The sequence below is a fragment of the Coptis chinensis genome, chromosome 5, assembly GCF_015680905.1.
Source record: "Coptis chinensis isolate HL-2020 chromosome 5, ASM1568090v1, whole genome shotgun sequence".
In the NCBI taxonomy this organism is placed as follows: domain Eukaryota; kingdom Viridiplantae; phylum Streptophyta; class Magnoliopsida; order Ranunculales; family Ranunculaceae; genus Coptis; species Coptis chinensis.
In genome coordinates this window covers 94222362-94240105 of record NC_141460.1, presented here as the reverse complement: position 1 = coordinate 94240105, position 17744 = coordinate 94222362, and the positions used below count along the sequence as shown (strand labels likewise).

At 36.3% G+C, this 17744-nt stretch overlaps 1 protein-coding gene and 2 long non-coding RNA genes across 5 annotated transcripts; 2 read left to right on the top strand and 1 right to left on the bottom strand.

Moving 5' to 3' along the window:
- Nucleotides 1–1636: 1636 nt before the first annotated feature.
- LOC147500306 (long-chain-alcohol oxidase FAO1-like) lies at nucleotides 1637–5143 on the bottom strand. The gene is given in 4 exon segments (XM_086561977.1): nucleotides 1637–3428; nucleotides 3431–3623; nucleotides 4345–4617; nucleotides 4752–5143. Coding segments are annotated over 4 exon segments (2250 nt in total). The 5' UTR covers nucleotides 4998–5143; the 3' UTR covers nucleotides 1637–1890.
- Nucleotides 5144–6793: 1650 nt separating this feature from the next.
- LOC147500305 (uncharacterized) lies at nucleotides 6794–10729 on the top strand. Of its 3 annotated transcripts, none has more exons than XR_015196288.1 (5): nucleotides 6794–6912; nucleotides 7485–7612; nucleotides 8783–9052; nucleotides 9385–9839; nucleotides 9931–10729. It is a non-coding gene; the product is annotated as an uncharacterized LOC147500305 (long non-coding RNA). The 3 variants fall into 3 exon arrangements; XR_015196289.1 differs by lacking the exon at nucleotides 6794–6912 and having other exon boundaries at nucleotides 6943–7612; nucleotides 9385–9444; nucleotides 9744–9839; XR_015196287.1 differs by lacking the exon at nucleotides 6794–6912 and having other exon boundaries at nucleotides 6943–7612.
- A 3959-nt stretch (nucleotides 10730–14688) lies between these two features.
- LOC147500304 (uncharacterized) lies at nucleotides 14689–15585 on the top strand. The gene is made up of 2 exons (XR_015194657.1): nucleotides 14689–15169; nucleotides 15294–15585. It is a non-coding gene; the product is annotated as an uncharacterized LOC147500304 (long non-coding RNA).
- The last annotated feature ends 2159 nt before the right edge of the window (nucleotides 15586–17744 follow it).

The window sequence follows — 17744 nt, the reverse complement described above, 5'->3', positions numbered from 1 at the left end:
AGTTCTAAGATTTCTGATGCTTGCACTTGTATTTTTGTTTGACCCATTTTTTTTTATCTGCAGACATTTATTTGGTCCCTTCCCATTTTCTGTCGGTCCTGTCTGTCTGTCTGTCTGTCTGTCTGTCTGTCTCTACCAGACTTCCCTAAGGTTAGGAGTTAAGACTAGGGCTGTCAATGGATCGGTTTGGTCGGGTTTTCGGGAACCCAAACCAATTACCTAACCGGATAATATTATATTTAACTGAAAGATAAAATATACAAGAAATTGACTTAATTTCCAATTTTAATTATAGTCTAGGACAGTTGGGTTTTGAAATTATTGATAAGGACATTTTTTGATTTATAACTACTAGAAAAATCAGATTTCACGTTTTAATTATTAATAAGGACAGACTTGACTTTTTTTTATTTTTTATTCTTTCCAATTTTATCCTTTTATGTTTGGTATACACTGACGTCTGTGCATACTTCGCATAACAAGAGGTGGTGTACACTAACACTTGTACATACCATTTTTCTTGTGATGTTTGGTATATACTGACGTCTGTGCATTCTTTGCATACCAAGAGGCATACTAAAAGAGGTGGTATGTACTGACACTTGTGCATACCATTTTCTTTGTGATGTTTGGTATGCACTGACACTTGTGCATACTATTTTCTTTGTGATTTTTAGTATGCACTGACGTTTGTGCATACCAAGAGGTGGTCACTGACACTTGTGCATACCATTTTCTTTGTAATGTTTGGTATGCACTGACGCGTACCTCGCATACCAAGATGTGGTATGCATTGAGAATTGTGTATACAATTTTTTTTGTGATGTTTGGTATGAACTGACGTCTGTGCATACCTCGCATACCAAGAGGTGGTATACACTAGCACTTATGCATACTATTTTCTTTTTGGTGTTTTTTTTTTTGGTAGATAAACAGAGTTTTTAGAGAGGTCCCTTACCCTTTTTTTATTGGTGTTTGGTATGCACTGACATCTGTGTATACCTAAGGTGACATATCTAAAGTGGTATGTACTAACACCTGTGCATACTAGGGTACTATTGTCTTTTTCAAATAAAAATTAACTATTGTCCTTGAGAGTGTTTTTGAAATAAGAGTGGATTTTTGGTTCTTTATTTTGGAACTTTGTCTTTTTTTGCTTTGTCCCTTAAAATATATTGCAAACCGAATTCCAACTGACCCGAATCGAAAACTATAAAATAAATTAAATTTTAAATTAAATAAATTAATTTTAACGACACAATTGATAAACATATACAAAATTAATTATAAATATTACTAAAATTCTATCTTATCGGTTCGGATTCATATTGGTTTAGTGGAGGACAAATCCAAAACCAAACTAATATATTATCGGTTCGGTTTCGAATCGGTAGAGAGCAAACTAAATTATTAAAACCCAAACCATTTTTTATCAGTTTGGTTCGGATCGGTTATCGAAATCATTGACGGCCCTAGTTAGGACTGCAAAACAATGACACCAACAAAAGAAAGCTGTTTGATTGATAGCCAACAGGTCATATTGGTTACCCATACCGCACCATTAATTTAGTGCCAATTGCGTGACCAATACAAATTAGAGGTTTGCAGTCAACGACTGCAGCTAGTAGAGATGGGCTGCACAAAACTTGCACAACGTTTCTGATATTAAACAAATAAAAGAAATATGAATGCTAAGGAGCTATCCTTTTAGCAGAAGCACAGAGATAGCTGGAGATGACAATGATATACGGTCATAATAGGCCTACTGAAACAGGATACAGGCAAGAACGAACATGATGCGATTATTTGTGTAAAGACATCCTAAACGGCCACATGTCCTAACATTCTCTTTATTTTTGAAGAGATCTATCTTTATATTTTATACAATGTCTAGTTAGTGCAGGATTCTGCTATCTTTTTGGAGAGGCAGTAAGCCGTGGACTGTATTGTGATCATGGGATTGATACCAACTGCACTAGGTAAAAGACTGCCATCACATACGAACAAGCTTTCTACTTCCCAACTCTCCCCATTTTCATCAACTGCGCCTTCTTCCTCTGTAGCACCCATTCTACAACTTCCCATCTGATGAGCAGAAGCATATATGTTCCAGTTCTCCCCCTTTGACATTGGCCCTCCATGGGCAGTCACTCTGTCTAAGAACTCTTCCAACTCTTTCTCCTTAATTCCTTTACATTTTAATCTCTGCCCATCATTTCGATGTGTACCAACCTCGACTGCTCCAGCAGCAATTAAAATTCTCAAAGCCTGTCGCAGTCCAGTTCTTAAATTTTCTTTGTCTCTGTCATTTAGTCTGTAACGTATTTTACATTCCTTCATCACTTCTCCCGAGCCTTGGTCCCTCACCAATGCAAACAGATGAACAGTCCTTGCATACTTTACTAGCCTCTCCTTCATGTCATACCCAGACACCCATGGGAACAATGCAACAAAACCAGCAGGCCCAAGTGCAGGGGTTTCGATGATTGCCTGAACACCAGATTCCTTTGAAACTACCTTATGGAGTGAAGTGATAATTCCTCCTTCATATGTTTTCCCTTTGAGGCCTGTCATTGATTCAGGGAAGTATCCCCAAACCATAAGAGTGGGGTGGAGATGAAGGTTCTTTCCAATGTTTGGATTCTTCAATCCACTCGAGATCATTAGAGGGGGTGTTAAAATCGACCCACATGCTGAAATCGTTACCTTTGCGTGAATGTGTATTTTCTTTGAGATATTTTTACTAGAGGATGCTGCTATCACACCCAAGCATTTCTTCCTTTTAGTCTTGCCAGAATTGTTCTGCTCTAATATGAACCTCTCTGCTTTGCAGCCTGTTAAAATCACTGCACCACAATCTACAGCATCAACTAGCCAAGTAGAATCAGTACCCTTTTTGTCTCCATTCTTACAACCATAACAACAAGAGCCACAGTAATGGTTCTCTGAGGAATTACGTGGCACGGAGTCAACTTTCAGACCAAGATTTTCACATCCCTTTACGGAAGAACTTGATTTTGCAGCCCTTCCATAGTGCATTTTCGGTGACACCAATCCTTTTTTACACACGGTTTCCATGGCTGAGAGGTACATTGAGCTCCCAAAGAGTGCAATTCTATGGTCTTCAGCCCATTCCTTGAGTACTGAACTTGGTGTTTTGATGCAAGCAGACCAGTTCACAGCTGAACCACCACCAACTGTTGATCCTGCAATTATTGTACATTTTGCATCACCAGTTGCTAACATTCCACTTGATTCGTACAATTGATTCATGGAAGGACCCTCTAGAGAGGAATAATCTTCTGGCACAAAGTAGTTCCCTTTCTCAAGGACGACAACCTTCTTGCCAGAAGCTGCAAGAACTGCAGCAGCAACCCCTCCACCGGAACCAGAACCAACAATCACAACATCACATTCTATCCTGTAAAATTCTTGTTTGGATCATTGATGACACTGGACGCCTTTTGGGAGAGGGATTTAACAAGAGTAGAGTCAGACTCATGTATAGTTTCAATGATTCCTTTCTCAAGAGGTCTGTCCTTTTTAGGTGTGCTCGAGTTCTCATCTCTGTCTACATGATACCCAATTGCATCCCATGCTGGATTGTGCATATTTTTGTCAGTCTGCAACAACACAACCGGAAAATAACTGTTACATTAATCTAAACAACACTACATTAAGTCATATTGATATCTCACTAGTAGAGTCAAAAAGACAACCTTTGCTTTATGAGTAACATCAATCAAAGAACACAAGTCGCCTACACACACAAAAGAAAGGGAAAAAAGAGGACCCTCATCCTTAAGCATTTAGTCTCCACCTCTCATAACCTCCCATGTATTTAAGCAGTACTAACCTGAAACCATCACACACTTGTACATCATTTTTAGGTCCATCGACTCTTTATTTCTACCGATTTTGATATGTGGATAGTGATGAAGATGTCAAGGAGTCGGGCACAATCCAAGATATCCCCACTTCCATTTAAAGGATTTTAAAGAAAAATCGCGAACAAATTACAAAAACAACAAAGTTATGAATTCCCTCTCACTATCGTTTGGAAAAAGACATACAACAGAGTGAACAGACTCATTAATAATATTAGTATCTCAATTTATAAGCCACCTACGTTGAAAGATGTTCATCTATGACTCTAGCAATAACGGGGAGCTAATTCAAATTGAAATATCATACTTGAACAGCAACAAAAATTGACATCAGGAATAGGAATTTGACCAAGTAACATATCTACTAATACTTTTCATTGTTTTCAAAGAAATAGACCATTGTGCATAATAATGATAATGTATACTATTAAACCAGTACAGTAGGAAGAAAAAATACCCTGGAAAAGAAGGTGAATAAGCAAAACATCTTGAGAATTACAAAAACAACTCTGAAAATTCTCAGCTCCTTTTCCTTTGACCATTTCTGTAGAACCTTTTCTCTGTTTTCTAAAGACATGTCTGAGTAATTTTTGATGAATGGGAAATCCCCTCCAAGACATATGAATCCACATAGGAATAGAGTACCCAATCTAGTGGACAGAAACCTTAGAGTCCATCTCACTAGAAACACAGCTTCTGGCAAACATGCCTTCACCATCCTTTCTGCTACCTATCCTCCATTTTACACATTTTAAAAGAAAAAAATTATATATAGTTCACAAACTATTAACAACTAAGACGGCATATCAAACTCAGGCAATATATAATTGAAAAAAAAATAAAAATAAAAAACTGTGTACTAACCTCATCAGGAACTGAGTCATCAGAACCAGAAGAAAGAAAGAAATATTCGAGAGACTTGTTCGGTGGATCATATTTGCCATCATTGACATGAAGTGAATCTAATGGTATAGGTGGAATGAAAGCTTCACATATCGAAGCTAGTGATATAAGCTCATATGAAGACAGTCCATGATCATAACTCTTCTCTGTTCTTCCTCCTCTTAACAATGGATGTGGTTCTCTTCTCATTCTCTCTTCTCCCTTCATGTTTGTGGCTCTTCTCTCTTAGTTACTGTTATATTTGCTTCAGCCATGTTTCTTTTTCTTTTTTGAATCAAGGAGATACAAAAAGCTTAGGGAAGGAAGACGAAATCAAGGAGAGATACAATGGAGCTTATTGATGTTAGGTTGTATTTTTTGTTGTGGAGGAACCGAATATTTAAAGCCATCTTCACAAGCAATAATGACTTCAACTTATAAACAACTAACACCTCTTAAACCCCACAACCTCAACTTTTCACAAGAACAGAATCTCATTCCCTTCTTCTCATGATCCGAAACTTGGCAGTATCCCTTGCACTGACGTTTCCTTTGCTGAAAGGTACTTCAAAGTATATATTCCATTCCTTTCCTCAATTTTGCATAACCCCTTTTGATAAATGACTAAAAATGTATTCTTTTCTTGTTAATAGAGAAAATAGATGAATCCCACACTTAAAAAGTCACATGCGAATTATGGTATGATTCGCCACTACCTTTTCGACATTTTTTTTATCCTTTAGCATGCATTTCTTCGTTTAGTTCTGATCTCTGTATGACTGTATTGTTCCATTTAGTCATAGTATCACAGACTCACAGATCACTTGGCATAAGCGTTTTTCTGAAACACCGGGCCTTTTTTATCGATCAGTTCTTCCAAGTTATTATACCATCTATTTAACAAAACTTTTCTCCTTTAAGGGGATTTTCTCCCCTTTAAATTCACTTCAGTGGCAAATGCAGAGTCCAATGGCTAAACCTCTGTTTCAGGATGCAGATAGAATAATCCCTTAGTTTTTATCCTGTTCATACCTAAAGTAGTGTTCATATATCTAAATCTATTATTGCACAGTGGGCGAAAATACCCATATGCGATTTTAGAAAGCCACGTCAAATTTCCAATGATTTTAGGTAAAAAAAAAAATTGTGCTCAAAACCTAAAATTATACCCCGTTGGAACCTCAAACTATGTTTTCGAATCCTAAAAAATGATAAACCTTCAGCAATCAAAAATAGAAAACCCGAACATTAAAACGCAAAAAAAATGATTCCCATAACCTCAAACTCAAACAAAAACGAAAATCCTGAAAATAAAAACCTCAAACTACGAATCCTTAAAAAACCAAAAACCTTCAACTGAAAATAGATGTGATATGGGGAATACGAATGGGAGAGAAGAAGGAGATAACGAAGAAGATCCTAATCGCGGATCCATCGATACGGATGATTATGAAGTCGACGGCCTTCCGATTCAATGTTGGGTGCTTCCAACTCACCTCCTTCCATATCTCCTCTCATGTTCGCTCCGCAGGTGCAATAATTAGATTTATATCTTCTCTTTTTTTTTAGAATGAATCACATTATGACAAAATAATAATAATATGCCAACCAACTGGTAAGCCATTTCTCTCCAAATGATTGTTCGATTTCCCCATTTCCAGCTTCCAGTGGCTCCCCTACAAAGAGGTGATACCCCACCCACTTTCAACCACATCTGGATCCCGACCCACACAATTCTCTTGACGCACCACAAGAACAAGGGATTCCTACCTTGATCACTTGGACCTTTTGTGGTAACACTGTTGCTGTCCAAGGATCTTGGGACAATTGGACATCCAGGTACTCTTTATCCTCAATATCCAAACTAGACCGTCGGAAACATACAAATAACTGACAAACCTTTTTCTTACTATAATCGGTTTTCTGCGGAGAGATCTGCAGAGAGGTCGGGGAAAGGACCACTCCATTCTCGGTGCTTCCATCCGGTATATATCGGTCTGACAGGTTAGTTGTGGGGCGAGATACAGATACATCCCTGATCTTCCTTGCATAGCTTCTAATTATTAAGTTTTGTTCCCAATTGCGTCAAAATAGTTGAGAGGACACAAATTGATTTCTCTATGTGAAGCTGAACTCCCAATCGGTTCGTTTTTTATTTTTCTCTTCAAGTTCGAAAGCGAAAAGGTTGATTTTGTTATTCTCACTGTTATGGAAAAAGATGCATGAATTTGAAATAAATATTCAAAAATAATTGTATATGTATTTACTTATCAAAGAATTTTTATATGAGTTTCTTTTATATTCACAATTCGCCAGTCCATTGATTCGTAAGTTTTTTTAGTAATCTATTTTTCACTATTCTTTCAAGGAATATATTGAGATCTATATTAAATTTTGAGTTAATTCAACTTTGACGTCTTGGTATGCAAATATTGTTGCCTTTCTTTTGCAAGTGTAAAAACTAATTATTTAATAGTATATAGATGCATCATCCATGTGCGGAAACTTTTGTTAATACTTCTCACATACCATTTCTCAGCACACCATATTGTTACTTTCCGATCACCTCACCTCAAATTTTAAACAATCATATAGTGGGAAGAAGCAAACAAGTAGTTCACCAACTAATGAAGACTTTGAGTCGGTCAAGAATGTTTTGATTACATTAGCATGGTACAGTTATGAACTTCTTGGAATTGCTGCATCTTTTTCAAGGTCAGCCGCCTCAAATGTTGAAGCCTGAGATAGAGTGCTTGAGCAGGGTGGAGATAGGACTTATGTAGTTGATCGTGCCCAAGTCATGGAAAATAGTGAGGACTTTGAACGGTCTTATTTCTTTCCAGGTTTGATAGCTTTCAATTGTGTCCATAAGTTTGTCTTACAATTTATTTAGTTACATGCAATATCAGTTTCTCAGTATACATAATTAGAATTTATCTGTGACACATTTATGCGTTCGACATCTCAAACACTTTTGTACAACACTACCGTTTGTACAAGACTACACTTTTGGACAAGATGAGAGCATAATTCTGCAATTGATTAGCTTGCACGAATAACTTCATTAAGCAATGTAGACCTAGACCTTTCCCTGAATAATCTTTAAGTCATTTTTTTTTGTTATTTGGAGAATGCAGAGTTTAGCTTTATATCATAATGTACAAACATAGTTTGAAAAGCTATGGTGGCATTATCGAGATTTGGATAGTTAGATTTCAAGTAACATACTCCATTTGTAGGTATGAAGTAAACAATATTTAGTATTTTGACATTATGTTCTTTGAATATCATGCTATTATTATTTTTCCTTCAATATTCGTGAATTTTAACTATATGTATTATTCTCCTATTGTTGTGTTGTTTTACTCTTATGTGCTCAATTCCTTAGAGATTCATATGTTTCATAAGGACTGTATAATTCTTAGTATATTAGTAGAGTTATACGTTCTATTACAGTACTGAAATTTATAAGCCTCAATTTTATTAATTAAGTTTTGTAACATGTCCTTCATACCCTCATTTGTACTACATTGTGATTACCCCTATGTCAAATGCACATTGCAAGAGCCTTTCTTTTACTACGAATCTATGACCATGTTCGTTTAACATCTAATCATAAGTTCAACAACTTGCAAGCCTTGAAGTCACATTCCACGTGTTTGTGAGTTCATATTTGGGATCCAAACAATTGAGTTTGATTTTCTTTTGTATGCGAACATTGTAGTTTCAGAGACCAATTAAAATCAAGATGTTGGATTCTTTTAAGGGGTATCGAGACATGCTTGATCGAAGCATTTAAGAATTCTTTGCTTGGAACTTTTTGGTGAACTAATATATAGAAATTAGTATTACTCATCCCTTATAGTTAGTAAACCAATTCGTCCATGGTCCTTAAGAGTCACCAATGTTTTTGACGTTTATAGTCTATGCCTCTACAGGTTTGTTTTTTAATTAAACGAAGCAATATGCTTTCTTACTATTGGAAATATCTTTGGCTTAATCTATAAATGCAGGTTATTAGGCTTGACTGTGATAATAAAAGAGCGTTGCACCTGGGGAGGAGAACCAAGTACCAACTATATTTGATCACACATATTAAATTCGACACACGTAGAACTCTTCAAGCAATTATCAATTCAAGTTGCATTACGTACCGATGCCATTCTTCTTCTACTCCATGGTTTATGGCCAAGTGACCATCGTGTGTTGCATTGATTTAGCTTTTCTCTACAAGTATTTCATTATGACTGCTAGATCACTATCTACTCAACTTACAAATCCAAGTAAGTATTTTTTGGAAAAGGCTTTGTTACATTATGATTTTTTATTTGGCATTAAAACCACTTACAATAGACTCGTAATGTCTATTTTCTGATATCGAAATTTTATTTTAAAGACATATGCTACCACTGTATCATGTAGAAAAATGTCCAACACCAGTAGAATGTTTTTATTAGGGTAAGTAGTTACTTGATGCAGGAACATTAAGTGGTTTTAGTGATGGCTAGATAAATGATGGTTCTTTTTTAAAAAAAAAGTGATTGAATGTTCAAAGTACTGCATGGCTTTCAGTTCATGTTGCATCACCTTATGTTAGTATTTATGCTTTGGACAGGAGATGCGTTGTAGCAGACTTATACCCGACGTATGTCTCCACAAGTTTGTACCAACATGGGTATGTCGGGTTTGTTGAATGTTTGATAAGTGTAACTCTAACTGCAAGAGGAAGTGTTAGAGTAATTGGTTAGAATTATTTATGTAATAGTATGTTCATTTTTTTTGCTGATAGTATGATCGTTAAACATGAGTCTGTAAGGGTCTGTACAAGTTGGTGTTACAAGCAAGGTATAACACCAACCCGTATTTGAACCATACATCCCGACTGTTTAGGATATAACACCAACCTATATAACATTTCTTTATTTCGGTAACACCAACTGTTGGCATCGGCCCTTCTCCTGGCTATCTTAACAGAATATATCCAAAGCATCAAGAACAGTGTGTGGGTCAGCACTACCAATGGAAACAAGAAGTTGGATGCTGGATACTAGGAGGCTCAGGAAAAGTCTGGTGATTGTCATGTGCTTCATATTCTAAGGACAGCTTCCTACGTTCCATGTTCAACATTTTGGTTTAATTAGGTCTCTTCTCCAATTTTTAGGTAAACACCAGTGGGCAATTTGTGGGTCTCGCAGAGATGGTGGGTCCAGTTGATTTTAACAAGAGTGTAGAGTACTGGTAGCAAGATAAGTGGAATGGATACTTCTCTGTCAAGTGGCACATTGTAAAGGATGCACCCGGCCAATTAACAGTTTGATGAAGCATCCAATTGCAGCAGAAATGAGAAAGATGCAGCCAGTTATGATGGTCAAGTCATCAGTAGCCTTAGTTCAGAGGCAACTTTGGGTGGTGTACCTTAAAGTTTCTATGCTAATCAGTTTGATGATGTCTTGAAATTAGAGGCATATGAGCGGATGTTCAACTCACAGACAAATGGGGACTGTGTCTGCTGTCAACATGTGCACGAGTATGGAAGACAGTTTGGCAAATTCATTCTTTCCCAGGTAAATGGAGACAGGAGTGCATGTTTCTGAAAGGCTTTGTGATCTCGCAACATCTCTCTACAGTTGTACGCATATTTAAGTATCTGGGAATTCTCAAATTCACTCATTCTTGCAGATCTGCATTTCTATATATGCAACGTCTCTTCCTCTATTTGATAGTTTCTCAGACTATTTTGAAGAAATATACGATTCAATTTGTGTGGCTACCCTGTGATGAATTGGTGGCATTTCAAGATTTTCTAGGAAACTTTAGGATCAAGAATGATGGCATAACCACCACTTTAGACTTTATAGTTCTTTTCTGTAATTTCTACGTCTCATATATGTTTTGAAGCAGGTGTATGCATCAGTTGTATTTCTTTTCATTTCAATGTATCAGATAGGTTCTATAAGCCATAGGGAAGTACTAAATTCTGTCTATTTGGGTTTCTTTCTATTGATAGGAATGTCCCAAGGGTGTATATTATTTTCTGTTGGATATACCTTTAAACGTGTAATTCGGTTCTTTCTTTCATCTGAAGACAAAACCTCACCTCTTATTCTCTTAAATAATTTCGGCCAGAAACATTTGACGTTGTTTTGTTTATATTGGATATAACGAGCCTGTGACAAATAGTCGGGATACCCAAGAGGTGGTTTGTGCTCTGACGGTTACTTTTATCAGATTCTGGAGACTCCATCTCCTCTTACCAAATAAATCACATGATTATATTGTATAAATCTTAATGAAACGACTTATTTTATAAGGTACCCTATATATTACACTAATGTTGCTGCACCCAAAAGTAGTGTTTTCCACATTAAATTGAATCTAGAAAAAAGAATTTAACAACTGAATAAAACTAAAGAAAAAAATTGAGTGTTGTTATTTTCCCTGTAAGAACAGAGATTGAAATCTATTGAGTTGGATGGAATATGTCTAGATTGATGCCATTGACTATGGTATGTAAGCTCATCTGGAGATTGGGTTTTGGCAAGAAATTAGCCGTTTGGTTTGGGGATGAAGGACAAACGGCTTCGGATAAACTGATAAACTATTCGAACATTTACCTGATCACACCCACTCAACATGTTTTTTGTTGATTTTGAATGACAACTTACCCACTCCCTCAACATGTTGATACGTGAGAACACGTTAGAAAATGAAGGACATGTATCAAACTAAAAACAACCCACTTTAAAATGGACCAGGCCAGTTTAGTAGTTGACTCTAATAATTTTGTAAAGCCCAAAACACAGGTAAAGCCCAAACGTTTAAAACATCTTACTATATTAGAAAAATATGGGGGTCGATGAACAGTAATTTTCACGTACGTCACAGGGGTATTTTCGTCTTTTCACATCTAAACAACAGGGGCAGTTTTGTCATTTTGCACCTAATTGAAATTTCTATCCGTTTCTCGGTTTTTCCTCTCTTCGTCTCCACTCTTTCTCTCTCTGCTCGACTCTCCTCTACAAGTAAATTAAATGAATTTAATTTCAGAAAGAAACTCTCCAACTCATAAAGAAACTCTCCAATAGATTGAATTTGGTAGTTAAAAAAAGGTATGTTCTAGCTTTCTCACTCTACAGATTGAATTTCACCAATTGTAATTTTGTACATAAAAAATCAACCTGTTTTACGAAATGTCTGAAATAAACTTTGTATATCCATGTTTATAAATTGTAATAAGCTCTCCTTCTTCATCTCCCCGGCCCCTTTCATTCTCTTTTCAATCTTCGACCTAAAAAGAATGTAAAAGAAAAATATCAATTGTTTGTTCATGTCGATAGAGTATTAGAGTATATGTGTTAGTCTCTACCTTATTCATCTTAAGTATCTATGTCAGCAGCATATGCGTTTAGATTTTAGATCAATCTTCTACCGCTCACTTCTTCTTTGCCGTTTGTAGTCGTGGTGGGTTGTGGGAGCAAGCGAAGAATTTGTTTGGTGAGATGGTTACAATATGTTATTAGATGCAGTATGTAAAGGTGGACAAATGGATTTGGCTTTTGTGATAATGTCTAAGATGACGGTGAAGAATATATTGCCTAATGTTGTAACATATAGCACCATGATTGATGGTTGTGCCAAAGCTGGAAAATTAGAGGAAGCTTGAGGCTTGAGCCCAACGCCCTATCCTGGGGATACTAAAGGGTTGTGTGTTCCCTGTCAGTCCTGAGTGGTTCTAACACAATAGTTCATTACTGTAAAATGGCGAAGACCACAATCTGACCAAGCAAACCCCGTTTCTTCAAGGTCATCGTTCCTGGTTCACTTAAAGAAATTGTGAGCACCTCTTATTTTCTACTATTTCCTTATATGTAGCTCGAAAGTGCTTTGTTCTCTATTTAGCTGGATTGTTTTTCTTTTATTTATTGTAGTCAATTCTCCCTGCTTTCAAGAACCAACACTTAGAAGAGAAGTGCAGTGAAGGAAATGTCACATTGAGGACCAGTAGAAGTAGCAAGTGTTGGCTGTTAGCATGAATAGGGTTTTGGTTTTGAGAAGGTTGGGAAGATTTTGCAAGAGCACATGATCTATGTATTGGTGACTTCTTAGTTTTCAAACTTGAAGATGGTTTGAAGTTCCATGTCCGCATGTGAGAAAGAGTATCCAATCCTGGATGTTGTTGGAATTTGGAAGTGATGATGAGATAATGGAGAAAGTTCAAACAACAAAAAAGTACAACAAATTCACCAAGTAGTTTTTACTTCACCACCTATTTCTCATTTTTCAATTAGCAATTGCTTTGTGCCAAGGCCTTTGATTACCCCAATTTTCCAGTTAAATTTCCCCTATTTATAATGCGCTTTTGAGAAATTATGGAAAGTAGGATATTTATGATGAGGTTAAAAAGCTGTTCAGAGAGATGAAATAAGAAAACTTGAGTCCTAATCTATTTACTTACTCAACTTTGATTGATGTGTACTCGAAAAGGGGTCTTTATCAAGATGCAATGGAGATATTTAGAGAGTGAAAATAAGTAGGATTGGAGGCTGACGTTGTCTTACATAGTGCCTTGATTGACACCTTATATAAGAATGGACTGGTAGAGTCCGCTGTGTCATTGTTAGATCGATGAAATGACAAGGGAAGGAAAATCGTCCAATGTTGTTACTTATAATTCTATTGTTGATGCCATTGGTCTATGGGTAACCACGGTCATTGGCTTTGTGATTGAATACTCTACTAGCAATGCATACAGGTTTTCTATTCTAATAAACTTTTCTATATTCTTTATTATTTCTTGATCCGTCCTATATCAACTCTTATTTTCCGTTCTTCTGTTGTAGCCCCGTGCTAGATGTTGCTAATTCCTGCAGAACTGGAGCTGCTACTAACGTTATTTTAGGCCTTGCAGTGGGATACAAATCTGTCATTATTCAAATTTTCGCCATTGCTGATGTGATTGGCAAGAGCCACCTGATCCGAGAGAGAACTGATACTCTTGATGCTATTGGAATCACTACTGATCTGCTGCTATGGTTTCTTTGGCACTCTTTGGTGCTTTTGTAAGTCGTGCAAAATCTAAGTGCATCTAAGTGCTATTGAAGCAATACTTTGAGTGCGGTATTCATTTGAAATCACAGCTTCGTGCCAACTACTTCTGATAAGCAGTGCATGCTCTGATCGAACCTTTGTCCGTGAAGTATGCATATTTTAATTTGCTGCCCCCTATCTCAGTGAATACAATAAGTGCTACTAATTGAATTGTGTGAGAATTATTTTTCTTCCCCTACTTTTCTGCAATAAATGTGCAGCTTTATGCTAAAACATTGTTTAAATGGAATGACGGGCTATTTAGTCAATCAGTGCATGGTGCATGATCAGCTGTGTGATTGTTCTCAATCGGTACTTTTACTCTATTGCGGTACCACAAGAAGCTTCCCAGGTTCATCTCTGTATTCTCCCCAAACCATGCGAAATACAATATTCAAAACATGTACAGGTTAAGCTTTGGTAACGAATGTTAGAATCTGTCTGCCTAATACAACGTGCGCGAGCACGTGCATGATGCTAGTAACAATGAAACAATCCTGGTCATGGGCCGGGCGAAATGCTAGTTTCTTCCTATAGTATTACATATTACTCCCTGTGAATCTATTTTGCATTAGGTCATGAGAGACAGGAAAGTGGCAACAAAGTGATACACTCCAAATTACTAGAACATAATGAGCCAAATCCACACATCAACAAAGCATAATTTTACAAAAATACACCAGCAACATACTGATGGAACATTGACAACCATCCTTGCATTGATTGTTCTTTCGGCAATGCCCGGTGGAATGGCGCAAAAGGAATGCAAACTAGCAAAAGAAAAATACTATTTTCAAAAGAAAACAAAATTGAAAACAGAATCTATGACCCACATTACATTTTCTACCTTTGTAAGAAAGACATAACAGATCACGTTGCTGCCTGTTGTGTAAGTGGCAAATGCAGAAAAATTTGGTCCCATTTGCAAAACACAATAGTATTATTTAGTATGCCCTCTATTCCTTGATTTTGCATTCTATTCCCTAGGCCATCAAAGCCCTATGCTTATCATAATCCAACAAAGTCTTAAGCAGCAGTCTTATTGACCTTAGAATCGAACTTGAATAAGCTTGCAAAAAAAATATTAAAAAATTTCTAAAGAAAAATACTTGGAAAAACTGGAAAAGAAACTTCAGTATGCAGATGATCCTTGCTCACTTTACAAAGATTGATTTAACTGTATGTATTTACAAGTCGCTTGTTTGAAATGTGCTGAAGATTTCTTGAAATTTCTTTTCAAGGTTGACTTGAAGGTTCCAGTTGTAGTTCGTCTAGAAGGCACCAATGTGGACCAAGGGAAGAGAATTCTAAAGGTAAATGTAAAACCTTGTTACCCTGTGCCACAGCTCATTTTATTTCCCGTGAGAATAAATGGTAAACCATTATTTATTTCGAACTCTGGCTGAGTAAATTTTTTGTATGTTAATGAAACTGTAGGAGAGTGGGATGGCGTTAATCACTGCAGAAGATCTGGATGATGCGGCTGAGAAAGCAGTTAAAGCAGCTGCAAGTTGAAGGCATGCTATTAGTTTGTAGGTGTATTATTTCTTGTTTTTTTCCTGGTGAAGGAAAGGCAAAGGTGCTTTTGTTGAGTTTTGTGAAAGTATAATTAACATGTCAGATGAAAATGAACTTGAGATTTATACTGGAAGGAACAACTGAGGGAGGGCTTCCTGAATAAGAGTGCCAATTTTGCAAATTTTGGTTTTGATAGTTCCAAGATTTCTGATGCTTGCACGCTTGCACTTGTATTTTTTGTTTGACCCATTTTTTTTTGGTGATTCCATTGGGCACTCATCAAATTGGATTGGGCAACTCCTAAAAAAAAAAGAAATTTTACAAATTTGCCATATTACAAGTTTGCCATCAAAGCCCAAGCCCAGCAACCAATTCAATCGGTATCGCCTAAAAGCGAACCCTCCTCCGGCGTTTGCACGTTTACACTCAAACGACATGACCATACGTTCGAGCTGTACACTCAACGACTTGGCCAAGTCGTTTCATTTTACACTCAAACGACATAGTCGCGGTTATTAGATGAAAGTGTAAACGAAACGACATGGGGGTGAGTAACGTAAAACGACATGGCCATGTCGTTTGAGTGTAAAACGTAAAACGACTTGGCCAAGTCGTTTGAGTGTATTATTTCGGGCGACATGACCATGTCGTTTGAGTGTTTTTGAGTTTGAGTTACACTCAAACTACATGGCCAAGTCGTTTGAGTGTATACTCAAACGATATGGACAAGTCGTTTGAGTGTTACTCACACTAACACCGAAACTACGTGTCCATGTCGTTTTGAGTTTACACTCAAACTACTGTGCCATGTCGTTTGAGTATGCACTCAAACTACATGACCAAGTCGTTTGAGTGTATACTCAAACGACATGGCCATGCGAAGTTTCGATGTTACCACACTAACACTCAAACTACGCTGTCGTCGTTTGAGTGTACACTCAAACTACTACCCGCCATGTCGCTTGAGTGTATACTCAAACGACTTGGCCACTCAAACGACATGACCGCGTAGTTTGAGTGTACACTCAAACGACATGGCCGCGTAGTTTGAGTGTTAGTGTGAGTAACACTCAAACGACGGGTTCATGTAGTTTGAGTATACACTCAAACGACATGGCCGAGTAGTTTGATTGTACACTCAAACTACATGGCCGCGTAGTTTGAGTGTACACTCAAACGACATGGCCGCGAACGATATGGCCGCGTAGTTTGTGTGTTAGTGTGAGTAACACTCAAACGACTTGTCCATATAGTTTTTGAGTATACACTCAAACGACTTGGACATGTAATTTGAGTATACACTCAAACGACTTGGTCACGTGTTTGAGTGTACACTCAAACGACGTGGACACGCACTCAAACGATTCCAAATGCACTCAAACGATTTCAATTGAATTAGAAAAATTGAAATCCGATTTAAAAAATTGGGTTAGAAACAACACAATTACATCAATAAAACTACATGCACTCTACACTCTTTATCTGTTATGACATAGTATCTTTATAACCAAGTTAAAACTTGTAATCAAACATGCTATAAAATCTAAAATAATAATTTGTTTTATATCTAAACTTGTTATTATTATTATTTTTTCAATTGTGAATCATAAACTAGTTTGGGGTTTAGAGTTCAGAGTTCAAGGTTTAAAAATTTCGTACCAACATATTTCACTTAATTATTTGAAATAATAATTTGTTTTATATCTAAACTTGTTATTTTTTATTTTATTTTTAAAATTGTGAATCATAAACTAGGTTGAGATTTAGGGTTTAGGGTTTAGAGTTGTTTACAAATTTCGGCTAACATATTTTACTTAATTATTCAAAATAATAATTTGTTTTATTTATAAACTTATTATTTTTATTTTCTTTTTTCAAATTTTGAATCATAAACTAGTTTGGGGTTTGGGGTTTGAGTTTAGGGTTTAGGGTTTAGGGTTTACAAATTTTAGACCGACAAAAAAAAAAAAAAAAAAAATTTAATTTCAAACATATTTCACTAAATTATCCAAATCTAAAATAATAATTTGTTTTATATCTAAACTTGTTATTTTCCATTTTTTTTATTCAATTGTAAATAATAAACTAGTTTGGGGGGTTTACAAATATATTTCACTCAATTATTCGAAATATATCAAAATTTCAAATATATATAGAATACTCATTCACTCAGTTTAGAGTTTAGGGTTTACATAGAATACTCAAGTTTCTCTACATCCTCAAGTTTCTCTACACACTCAAGTTTCTCTAAATGGAACATGAAGATGAAGAAGAAGTATTTGAGGTAATGTTTGAGGTACAACAACAAATTAGAGAAGAACAACAAATTAGAGAAGGAGAAAATAGAAGATATGTTGAAAGTGAAGAAGT